This window comes from Symsagittifera roscoffensis, chromosome 1 (genome assembly GCF_963678635.1).
Source record: "Symsagittifera roscoffensis chromosome 1, txSymRosc1.1, whole genome shotgun sequence".
Taxonomy (NCBI): Eukaryota; Metazoa; Xenacoelomorpha; order Acoela; family Convolutidae; genus Symsagittifera; species Symsagittifera roscoffensis.
Window position 1 is genome coordinate 19,464,807 of NC_087062.1, and position 13,094 is coordinate 19,477,900.

The 13,094-nt window shown below is 41.8% G+C and overlaps 1 protein-coding gene across 1 annotated transcript; it reads right to left on the reverse strand.

Moving 5' to 3' along the window:
- Window positions 1-267: 267 nt before the first annotated feature.
- LOC134839785 (intermembrane lipid transfer protein VPS13D-like) lies at window positions 268-12,371 on the reverse strand. The gene has a single exon (XM_063855409.1). The coding sequence runs from the start codon at window positions 12,365-12,367 to the stop codon at window positions 350-352; it is 12,018 nt and encodes a 4,005-aa protein (XP_063711479.1). The 5' UTR covers window positions 12,368-12,371; the 3' UTR covers window positions 268-349.
- Window positions 12,372-13,094: the final 723 nt, after the last annotated feature.

Below are 13,094 nucleotides of genomic sequence, written 5' to 3' on the forward strand. Positions count from 1 at the left end.
AGATGACTATCTAGCATGTTCTTTTCCATTACTCCAAGAGCTGTCGGAAAGAAAACAGTTGCAACAGCTTTCAACTTTTCTGTTCGGAAAGGCCGAATAATGAGGTGAAGGGATGTCCATTTCGAACATTAACTGGTTTAAAAACCAACTCCACTGATTTTTCTTTTCTTTCAAATCATGCTACTTTGTCAGCTGAATTTATTGATTGCCTTGGCTCACGCTGTTCATATGCATTACATATTGTTAAGAAGCTACCTTTGTACAAAAAACAGGTAACCAGACTCATATTACAAATGACCAAACTAAAAATATTAGAAATCTAGATACATTTGAATTAGACTAGGATTGGTTATTTGAATGTAAAGCTGTCTTTTTTGTATTTACAAATAGCGTATTCTATGAGCAGTTCGAGTCTACTAGCTACTTCTATATTCTCGCAGTCCACTTTTTGCGTCCTCTCTTTCTCAAAAAATAGAGGATCGCTTGTGAGCTGACTTTCGATGGTTAGAATGCATTGATCTGTGCCATTTCTACGCATTATCGAGCACCCGATCAAACTCTCCACACATAGCTGAAATTCGATGTTGCTGTCTTCGGGGGAGGAGTTCTGAATAAGCACCAGTCGGCTGTTCGTGATTAACATACGCTTCATTGCGTCTGGATTTATTAGCACCGTTTCGAACGCAATCAGCTTCTCGCTTAAGTCGAAATTATTCAACTGGTAAAGAAACTCCTGGTTCCTTGCCATGCTGTCATCATAGGCAGTTACTAACTTAGAGTACGTGCAGCACCTAGGGATTCTGAACCGCTCCACTCTCTCGATCTCAGTAGACGTCGTGTATTTCATCGCATTGGCAGTAAAATAAGCGAAGTCCAACACTCCAATTGACGGTTTCGCTATAGCTCCAGTGACGCCCCGCATCACGCCAACAATTCCACCCGTAACCCCGCCGTCTCTGAATCCTTTGTAGGGCTGGGTGGCTATGCCTTTTATTCCGTCTGTTACGCCTTTAACTAAACCCAAGACTCCTCCGCACATATTACTCGAAACTCCTTTAGAGTAGGTCTCTCTGAACAATTCTCGCTGTTCTTGATCTTCCTCGTCAAAAAACCAAGATCCTATTCCGTCTGACAGAGATTCCGCTATTTTGCTCGTGCTATTCGAAACGCTATTGGTTACAAATCGCGCGAAGTTAGAGACCGAATCCGCCGAATTGTCGATCTGCCGAACACCGCTGTTCACATCTTTTAGCAAGCCAATCGGATTGCCGAGAAAGTCCATGTGACCCAAAACGTGCAACGCTTGCTTCATTAAAGCCAACTTATAGTTGCGAGTCAGGTCTTGCAAAAACATGTCAAATGAGAGCATGATGTCGTGACAGTAAAACGGTTTGAACACCAGTTTGGCTCCGTCGAATGAAATCAGAGCCAGTTTGTACTTAGACTTGATCATCTGCAGTTCATTGCTTATATTCCTGCTGGTCTGTGCCGTTACATAAATAGAAAATTTATTGACTAAAAACTCCTGGAGAAACAATTTAGATTGCGCGGGAACTGGAGGCGAAGCATCTATCACTTGGTTTGGGTTCCACAATTTTACCTCGTTTTCTGGTCCCCTGCATTGTTCGATGAATTGCACTAGTTTCAGTAAAAGACGTTCAACAACTAGAATGCTCGATTGACCGAGACTCAGTTGGAATTTGTGGATTATTTTACAATTTTCGTATTCCGTATCCGGTTCGTATTCACAGCCTAAGTCTAAAAACACGGGAGGATTGCTGCTGTTTCTGCCTTCAAGGTCAAATAAGGGGCGAAAAATGACCGTTTGATTTCTGAGTGAATTCAGAAGCTGGTTATCGATTTGAAGATATGACGCTTTCACTTTAAGTTTTGCATTTGATGATGCACTTGCCAAGCAATAGGTTCCATAGATATTTTTCAACGAGATATATAATAGTTCTTCGGGAGCATTGTTCATAACTGAAACTGAAATTCCTTCGCTTAACAGAAGCTCGAACTTAGCGAAGAAGGCTGACTTCTTTTCAGATTTCCGGTGATGCGATATCACTTTTCCGCGGGATTTCGATTCTGCATCTTCAAAGATCAATACTCTGGTCGGCCCCTGGAACTTCATGCTTGTGACTAATTTTCCGGATCCGGGCTTCAGTTTGAACTTTTGCAGCTTGAACGTTGTATTATTTCTCTGGGTGTTCAGGTTCTGTAGCAACACTAAAGAGTTGGCCGACAGTTGTTGCGGGCAAACTGACATGCCGTAGAACTCGTTCACAAGTCGTACCTCAGAATCCATTCGCCATAACTGACTTCGTTTTCCCTTTTCTGCTTGTCGGACACATAGCACATACACAGTTTCGGAAGTCGAGGCACTACTGCCACTTGAACTTTTATCATTCAGAGTCGGTAGCGTCCTTCTTTGAGGAGCAACATCTAGAACCAAGCTTCCCTTATACATTACTCCGTCCACAGCATTGTCGGCATCGAAGCTCTTTGATTTGCCCTCGTTGCGTATCATCCCATTTGGCATTAATCTCCAGATTTGTTCATTTCTTGAAACTGAGCGCCGTTGTAAGACCACTTGACCAGTCGTTGTCACGTCTAACGTTAGTGTTTCAGCGGACAAGGACTGCGTTTTGAACGATTCTTCGTCTGATTTGACAGGAAGGACTCCAAAAATTGTAAATGTTTCGTACTCCATGGACAATGATTCTTTCTCGTCGTCTAAATCTATTAGTACTGAATGACTTTGGTGCACGTTGCATTTGATTCGTGCGTGCTGCATAGAGAAGTCAAGACAAAATGGTAAGGAACTCTTAGGTGGCACCAAGCTGGTAAATTCTGCCAATTTATCACTAGGACAGTCTGCTTGACGAAACTGCACCTCAACTTTCGAGTCGTTCTGGATAACATACTGAGGTGGCAGGAAATTATTTCGGAAGTATACCAAATGTTGCGAATTCTTTTCAACTACGTCTACATGTACTATGCTATTCGGCACAAACCGGTCCTTAGATCGCAAGTAGATATCAATGGAAGATGATCCCGAAATACAGAACCCACCACACCAAATAGAGTCTTTTTTCGCTAATCTGACGGCAAGCAGCCCGGATACATCGTCAGCATTCCATTGGAAACTGGTGCAGCTTCCGGCCAATACGTGGTAATAATCTGGGGTTGATCGATCAACAGTTCCGGCCTGTTTTACAAACAACTCAATGTTAGTATAGTTGAACAACATATAAGTCGGCTTAACAACGATAAAATTTGTGTTCGCGTGATCATCTTTCCCTTCAAAAATTTCGTAGGAGAAGGAGTAAGTCTTTGAAATTTCGCCACTTGAGAGATAACTTCGGGTTTCCTCTGCCGAGAAATCAACCGAGACTAAGCCATGACCTGGTTTAAAGTAGTCACAGTATACTTTGTCCGATGACCATCTGGGAGGTGGCCTCCACGTTGATGTATTCGGTTTAGATCCACTTCGGACAGAAAGAGACCTCAGGCTACCAGCTGCAAATGACATCATGATTGGAGTGCTGCATGTCGCCACCTCGTTTTCTTCTGTCTGACCAGGAACCTCCCAGTCACACTCTACTTGCTTGAAGACTAGAGGAATTCCAGTCTTGTTGATTAACCAGTAAGCTGCGTATATGTCTATTTTTAGACCTCCGCTCACGGTAGAGAGAATCCTCGCTTCCAAACTCAGAGGTCGATTGTTCATGTCAAACAGTTTGACCAGCAGTGAAACTCCGTTGCCAACTGCTTCACTATTTATAACAAGCGGATGACGATGACGGAATCCTTCAATTCTGACATGGAACTTGAGTGTCTCTGACAGGTCGACCATATGCACATTCCTGATTGACTTCTGTTCCAGCTCAATTGTAACTGGAACAATTTCATCTTTATCGTTGGACACATCCAATGAAAACGGAACTGGGAGCAAGTTCTGAATCACGAGGACGGGGCATATTTTGATAGAGTGGCTTGGCTGAGTGACCTCAACGTTCGAGGGATTCCTAAGAAGAGCTCTCGAGTGGATGCATGCATTGTATCGGAAGATTCTTTTGTCATTCAGCAAACATGTTACTTCAAAGTTAGACGTAATCCCCGGAATCTTTACAGACTCCCATTCGATCGTTCTTCTTGGAAACACTTTGGAATCAGCAAGCTCTGGTTTTATGTAAATGTCTGTATAGACCAAATCTAACGGCACATTAAAAATTTCACCTATCACAATTTTGAACTCATTTCTCGGGGAAACACGCCCTGAAGACGTGTCGAAACGTACAGTGATGTCTACGCCCAGAAGGTTCTCAATTTCCAGGCCCGAAGTTACAGTTACGACTCGTTTCGACAGCTCTTTTGAAAATCCCACGTGTAGTAACACTCGCTCTTTCATTTTGATTGCCGGATTTATAGACAAAGTTGTGCGCAAATACGTTCCCACTTCGTTCACTGACAAGGGAGCAATGTTAGAATATCCCCGGATTTGGAGATGCAATAGCTTCTCAATGTGAGATTTCAGAGTCACATTTCTTCTATCTGATTTTCCAGTGAAATCGAACTGCATGGAGGAATTACTGGCAAGATTCTTCCATTTCAGATCCAAGAACCTTTCGTTTTTTTTGAACGGGAGTAATCTTTCACATGTCGCAAATGAGATCGAGAGACCTAGCTTGTTTTCAATAACATATGGCGAGAAGGACGAGCGACCTTTCAACGTGTTTCGGCACCGATTAAAACCACTTTGGAAAATTTTATTCAAATGGTTAACTAACTCTAGCGTAGCAGGAGTAACATTGAAGTCAAGTACTCTATCCGATTCAATGACGAGAACTCTTTTGGAGCAAGTTACACTTTGGTTCCTGCAATTAACACGGAAGCTCCACTGCTCAATCAAAGATTCCCAGCCGGATAAATAGGCGTTGAAGCTGTTGACAAAAAGTTGGGTTGTCAGATTCCATTCAGATTTTTTCACATTCACGTCACCTGAACAAGAGCTGATGTTCACATGCAATAAAGGCAAGTCAGCACTTTTGGTATCATCAATTAGAAACAAAGAAACGGACTCAAAAATCACATCTACAGTCGCAACTTTCAAAGTAACTTTATGGTTGTTGGGATTCCCCATATCTGCTAGGATTTTCTCATCGTCACTACTCTGTTCCAAGCTGCCTTCTACTAACCACATTGAAGCTTTGTTAGGATCGCCGTCAAATTTTTTCAGAGCAATTTCACATTGTTGCTTCGAGTAACCCATCTCAACTAGAAACGCCAGCTTTCCAACATCAACCGATATCTGTTCGTTATAAACACTGGACGCTGTCATAAATGTGACTTTGTATGACTGCATCATGGATAAAAGGAGAACCAAGTCTTGGTACGACAGTCTGGTAATGATGGGACTAACATTCAGCTCCAGGTGACAATTCTTCTGGTTCGAAGATTGGGTTACCGACGCCAGTCCCGATTCCAGGCATCGAGCTTCGATATCAACTTTCAAAGGTTCTATGATTGACAACTTGGTGTGATTTGCAGCGTGGTATACACAAGAAAGTAACTCAACCTCACGAATACTTAGCTTAGCTACTTCGTCAGATGATTTGGGAGACACGCTGATGTAAGCGGAACATTGAATTATAATTGCCGGACTTTCTAAATCGTTAACATTTTCAAGCAAAACGAGCTTGGCCGCGTTCAGAGTGATTTTAAACTCGTCTGACTTCGCTTTGCTACCTGCTGAAACGTCAATCTTAAGTACTTTCTGTGAAGATTTTAGGAAAGGATTACTTGACTGGTTGGTCATGATTGAACCAAGTCCTCCAAAGACAGATCTAGGAGCGAAGTTTGACGCGAAAACTCGACTGGTCGAAAAAAATTCACTCTTTTCAACAGGGATCGATTGAGACACGTGAGTTGGAGCTTTGAGTAAGAAATTTTGAAACATCAGAATCCACTCCAGATTGCATAACACCTCGACATTTGAAAGAATTCCTGACAAAACCTTGTTGACGCGGTTGCTCGAGAAGTTAATCTGTAATTGAGGCTCAGAGACCTTTCGCGAGTCAGATGGCTTTAGAATATGAGTGAAGCTCATTGGCTTCTGATTGATTGGAAAATCTCCGGAACATCTCACGTCTTCGAGCAAGAATGACGACGATCCTAACTCAAACTTAAGAGACCCGTCTGATAAAGTCAAAAGGTCCAACTTCGAATCGGAGAAGGAAAGTTGGGCAAAAGCGGTTTTGTTTTTTGGACAGTAGGCTTTGAATGTGGTGTCGTTTAGGCACAAGTGAAAGTTCAATTTCCTCCATATTGCAACACTTTCAGCAAGTGTCTGCTGCTGCTGCTGACTTTGAATGTATATGTTATCTGATGGCCAGCACAGGTCACTTGTGTTCTCTCCAAAGTTATATTTCAACATGCCTTTAAACAATCTTATGTCTTCTTCTTTCACATTGATGACCAATGCGTGCACTTCACACCTTATTGTCATGTCTGGAATCAAGCGGGAGTTGTCTCCGTCCAAGTTCCTGATCACTTCAACTTCCAAAACGAACGCTTTCTCAAATAGGTTATTTCTGATCTCGTATTTGGACGTGTTTTTATCGTTTGAATAGTATGCCGTTATTATCTCTACGCTATCTATTTTAAGCGACAGCTCGTCTCCAAGGCAAACGTTTTCATCATTCGGTCCGACCGAATCCTTGTCTGCTTCCTCAAGATTTTCGTCTAACAAAGTGAAAGAATTATGAACTACTAAACTTTTTAAAGTAGCGACGAAAATGTCTCGGCTATCGTAGGAATAAGGCAAAATTAGTTCAACTTCAGGGACACAGACATCGAACTGGATTCTGGCTCCGTGTTTCAATGCTGACATTTTTTGACCACTTCTATTGGCATTCATAAACTGGTACATAAGCAGCATTTTGGAAAAGTACTGGAAGAAATTATTGATTTCGGAGAGCATTCTGGCAGTGTGAATGTAAGTTAACTTTCCAGTTTCGAGTCCAAACTCTATGTCGCAATGTCTATTGAGATCTGGATCCGGACAGGTGTACTTGCGTAGTTTCACCTTTAGAGCCCGATCAATCTTTTCAGTCTGCATTCGGTGGCTGTAAATTTTAGACCAGGGAGACTCATCTAGAATCGAAAAACTTCCAAGTTCCAGGTCGAAATTGAACGCTTCTGAAGTCACATTCAAAAAAACACAGGTATTCATGACCACCATCTTTGCAATGTTGTAGGTGGGTTTGGCAAGAATTAATTCCAGTTTCGAAAACTTGGCTTTCAAATCAAATCTTTTCTTGGCTTCTTCTATTACTTGGGAGCTGCTCTGAGTTTCCGTAGCGGCTGAATTAGCAGCTAACAAAGATGGATGGGCTTTCGTTCCAAAGCTAAAAAAGTCAAAAATATGCACCCAAGTTTGTAGGTTAAGTTTCAGGCTAATGTCTCCGAAGTTCACATCAATTTGAGGATCCTGTCCTTTTTTGAATTCAACAGTTGCAAGATTCACACAACTGGCAGCAGGTTTAAACTCAAAAATCTTATCATCGTAGACTTCGTAGCGACTTTGCGTTTGATTTGAGAACAGATCTGTGATTACAATTCCCGAGTGACTCACACTCAATTTAGTCAGAGCAGCATCCTTGTCCAGCAGAACGCTAAACTCGTCAAATTTACAGCAATTTATTTCGCTTTGCTGATAATCCAACAGCACAAACTTTACACAGTTTGCAGTTATTGCTGCACTTATTTTCTGACTTGTCGATTCAGTTTCTTCGATTGACTCGCTGTCGGTAACAGTCTCCATACCATCCCACATGGAACTCTCCTCTACCCTTTTTGAGTTCGGAAAAAATAGGGACGAGTACTGTCGTTCTAAGCGACTAGAGGACTGGGGGCTTTTTGGACTTCGGTCACTGACTATAAAATTATTTGTTTTGCAGCATGCAACTATCGTTTTCATGAACTTATAGACATGCTTAGTCAAAGACAAAATAGCGACGTTTTCCACCAAGATATTCACAGAAATAGGGAGTTCAGCGCTTATGCCAACTTTTGCAGTGATTGAGATCTCATTCGCTATTTGGAGCAAAGTTGTTGCATTGTAGACCAATTCGATGTAGCTAGCCGTCGAAGTACTTTTTTTGAATTCAGTAGGCGAAGATTCTAGCAAGCCTTTTAACTCGAGCTTGAAATTTGTAAGGTTAATTTCAAAATTTTCCAGATTCGATCTCGAATAAAGCGCCCCCAGATGACAAACTAAGACCTCGTGTTCGAAAGAGGAGTCTTGCAAAATTAAAACCGGACTCTCTATGAACAGAGAAAGATCTAATTGCTCGCTGTTCTCGTTCGAGCTCGTGATTGCCTTTGCGATTGAAACTAAACTTGATTTAATCTTCCACAAATAAGATTTGAACTCCTCGGCACATTGTTTGAGCGAACTGAAAAAGTGGGCGTCAAAAAGACAAAATGCTCCTAAGATGTTGATTTGTAGAGAGCATTCATTTTCAGCAATCAGACTCGAGTTATAGGCTGTAATCGACTTAGGAACTGAAGAGTGTTTGTAGCCTGTTCTATAGACATATTCAACGGATACTGCCGGAATTCCACTTTCCTGGGGATGCATATCTGCCATGTAAAACCGAAATGGCGGAAGATTCTTCGAACAATTTCCGACATCTTCCGAGGAGTTTAGTTTGTTCAATACCAGTGTTCCCATTGCAGCTTTTACAATAATGTCGTCATTGTCAAATTTTTCAACCTTGGCTGACAAGTTTCCGAGCGACAGAGAAGCGAACTTAGTTGCTACTTCAGAATCAGCAGTGCTCATTAGAATGAAAACTACGACAAATTCGTCTGCGACTAATTCAAGATCCAAATTGAAACTTTTCCTGGGAGTGGATTCCGAAGCGTCTTCGTTCTGTGCTTGTTCGTTTTCTCCTATTGATTCAGATTCTTTCGATAGTGGCTCTTCTTCAGAATTTAAGGCTGTTAAGACTTTGTCGCAGAATTTCACCAACTCAAAAATGGTTCTCTGGTTAGCAATTGCTTCAACTTTGCTGAACTTACAATTGCAGGCGATCTTCGGACTTTGACTATCATTATTCGAGTGGTGTCTCGAGTATTTAGCCACATTTATCTGGATCAGACCTTTGTTGCTCATTTCCAGTTCATCGAAAATAGAAACCCTTTTGACTGCAGGAACTGAGTCGTGAATCAAAGATTTTGAGCTGTGAGGATCAAAATGTGTCATTTCAATTCCCTGCAAGCCTTCGTGCGTGGACGCCAGTAGTAAATCGAATTCTGGCCCGTAGCGCTGGACAGCGTCAACTAAGACAGCGTCTCTTATGTTACAGGACAATGCTTGATGATAGGGGTACTTCCTAAACGACAAAGAGGAAGAGTAAACATGGAATTCTGCCAACGATTTCTCGTCAGAATGAAGCGCAACTGAAATCAATGAAACCGAAAATTGACAGAGAAGCTGCAATTTGCTCTCGTCTACTTTACTGGACAACAAGTTCTCGTTTTTGAAATCTTCTTTATTTGATTCGACTTTTTCTGACTTTGTATTTGACTGGGATGTTTTCGCGGCAGACTTTTTGTTCGAAAGTTGAGCTAGACAACTATGCAGACAAACTAGTTTGTCTTGGCTGAACCGAAGTCTTATATCACTCATGCTCCCTTGAACAATAACATTTGCATCATTCAGCAAGGCCCTAGTTGCTATACATCTATCAAGGGACAGATTCACTGAAAACCTCTCTAGCAAACTTAGATTGGATTTCCCTTTCAGATACGTTTCACCCCAGTTTTGACTTCGCCTTCCAGCGAACACTTGCATGTCAGATAGCAGTAAACAGTAGCGTTTGTAAAAAGCAGGAGCATCTGAATTTCGATCTGGTATCTTTTGATTAGTTTGCAGTGAATTGATTCCGCTGGCTGGTTGCGGCTGGTTAGGTTGAGCTGGGCTAAGTTGACCAGTTGGAGGGGAACTTGGCGGAGTCAAAAAATCTTCATCTTCATCGTCAGAATTTTGACCAGCTGGCTTCATGTTCACGCTTTGTTCATTTTGACCCAACGCACAATCAACTGAATCCTTCAATGCGTCGTGCTTTCCTTTCTCGTTGAAGAAAGTTATCTTTCCCAAATCGACTCCGACAATTTGAGAATCCTTTGATTCTATATTTGCGTATATGTAAATCATGGGCGCAGAAACATTAACGAGCACGCTGAATCTGTCTTGGGTTTTCAGACTTGACCCCTCTAATAGAACTGCTAGAGCGCTTTTTACATTGGAGTTGGTCTGCTTTTTGATCTGGTTGTACCTTTGATAGACCTCTTTTTCGAGTCTAGAAACACTGGAGTACTCGAATTGCAGCTTAGACAACTTGGAGGCCATTTTCACAATAGTTTGGTCAAAGACTACGTCAATCGGCTGAGTCTGTAACACATACTTGTGTTCAAATACCCCTGGTCTGTACATGTACCTTTCATAAGTGTAGTCAAATAACTTTGAAGGTTCAGGGGAATCAACATTACTCATCCCAGGCGCTGCGAAACTGCTTTCGGGCGACAACGCTGGACTCAACAGACTCTGGAACCCCTTTTTATACTTTTCTGGAACTTCTCGTTTGCACACTAACGGGCAGTTTAAATTGAGCGTCTTGTTCCACACTTTCAAGTCTAGCAAACTTAATGAGTACTTGGCACCGTTTAATCTTGGGTAGCTCCTGCTATCCCACGACAACTCTGTGAATTTAATCTGAACAATTTCCGAATGCTTTGATTTTTGATTGTCACTTTTTACAGTCAAGGAGCCAGACTGTAACGAGATATTCACTTTGGCGTAGAGATAGTCCACCATTCTTAGACTACAATCGGTGGCTGCGTCTGAAATGAGTCCGAATAGCTCCTCCTCGTCTACGATTACGTTCTCAGACCCAGTCGGCGCACCTCCCGGGTCAAACCCTTTCTCGGGAGACGCCTTCTCACTCCTAGGGGAACTCGCAGCTGCTACATTGTTCCCGTACCACCAGTCAAACCAACCACGTTTCCCACTAATCGCTTCGCTACTTGAACTAGTGGAAGGACTCTGACTTTCGAGAGCTAGCCTTCTCTCGTACGAAACTTCTTTGGCAACTCTTCCGAAAGCAATTCCACGTAGCTTTACAATCACATCAAAGTCTCGATTCAGCTCAAAAGAAGTCTTCTGCTGTTTCTCTTCAATCGTCAAAACTTTCCCTCGAAGAAATTTCTCGTACAATTTTGTATAGTTGACAATTGCGCGAATGTTCTGCAATGTCTTGTCAACTGACACCGGAAGACTAAGTAGCTTTGTTGTACATCTATAAGCATACCACCACCATTGTTTAGCATTTCCAATCACTGGTACATTTGGTAACTCCTTTTTGAAAAATTTGGTTCTTTCATGTCGTTCGATCTCATTGATTAAAAACAAAATAGATCTAACTTGCAACTCCGATATTTCGATGGGAACTTCGTTTATACTCAGCTCTAATGATATTCTGGGCTTCGTTTTTGACTTCAGAGGTAATGGCGATAAATTTCTGAAATATTTGGCACCGCACTGCAAAATGTTCAAAAGGTTTGCCGAGTTTCCCAATTCGCTCGTTGAGACATTGCTGAAGTAGGTCCTCAAATTTTGGTCTGCATTTTCAGTTTGTGAATAATGGGAACAGCTATGATCTAGGTACACACTAAGGGATGATATATGGCCCACTTTATGGACACCTTTCGTGGACATGACAAACGCTGGTTCCCAGTTGGCGTCTGTACTTCGGATTTCCAGTTTTTCCAGGACCACTCCGAAAGCAAACCTTTTCTTTTCTTGTTGGTTGAAATCTTCATAACGAACATGAATATTTGTCACTGTTACTTGTAAATTGTTCACTATATTTGCGACAATGGCGGAAAAGTCAAACCAGTAAGCGGCTGCATCTAAGTTCGAACTATTACTGAGCGAGTCTTTGAAGTTCTTTTCAATTTCATCCAAAGCTTTCTGTTTGTTAAACTGTTCGTTCACACTTCTTGTTCCTTTTTCGGTCTGCTTCGGTCCCAGAATAGCATACAGTCCATCAATGGTGACATTCCAGGGGGAGGACTTGAGTTGGGTTATGGGCACGTTTAGTTTGAACTTGGACACTGATCCGGCGATTACCCGAACAGGTAGATCTAGTTCGTTGAAGGCGCTTGGTTTCAGAGGCAGGTCTCCCAGCTCAACACTTCCCTGCAACAATCCAAGAGAGAGTTGATCTGAGTTAATATTGCGGAAGTACCTGCCAACGTAGCTGTTGATGACCTTAGCTACGAGGCTCTCCAACATTTGCTACCTACAAGGAACTGACAATTTGAGTATTTAATGAACCCTTATATTATTTATAGGGACTTTTGAGGAAGTCAAACAACCACATCAATTGTTCTAAACAGGGAAGGCGTAGAGAAATTGCGTATTTGGGTGTTTTTTTTCCACACAAAGCCAGGTACCACAAAGAACGTGAGTTATCTATCACATTGAAGTCCTTTCAGTCGTGATTTAGACTGCAATAAAACGTGGAATCCCTCATAGGCGAATGGGAGAAAAAAAATCCACCAATCAGATATCAGTATTCCAAAATATGGAAAGAAAGTGTGAAAATTTCAAAGAAAGTAAACATTAATATTTGCAGAATATAAAAACGGCAGAAATATGCAAAAATTTCAAACTGTCACAGGCCGGCCGCCGACGAATTGGAACAAATTTTATATTTCAAGGGTTTCGTTATAAATGAAGCAAAAATTGCTCCATTTAATTCATTTCAGTCGAACGGCACCTGCTTCATTTTAAAAACTTACTTTTTACTGTTATTGTTTTCGGTCCTTCGCCCATGAGTCCTTCGCGCCCATTCGATCCGTCGCCCATGAGAATAGCCCCCACAATGAAAAATTCCGAAAAAATTTCCTATGAGCCGAGAAAAACGGTCCGAATATTCTTCCTGTCGTACCCCAAAATTCCATAAAAATCACTTAAAATAACATCAACTTAGAGTCATTCAAGCTATTTAATTGTTTTA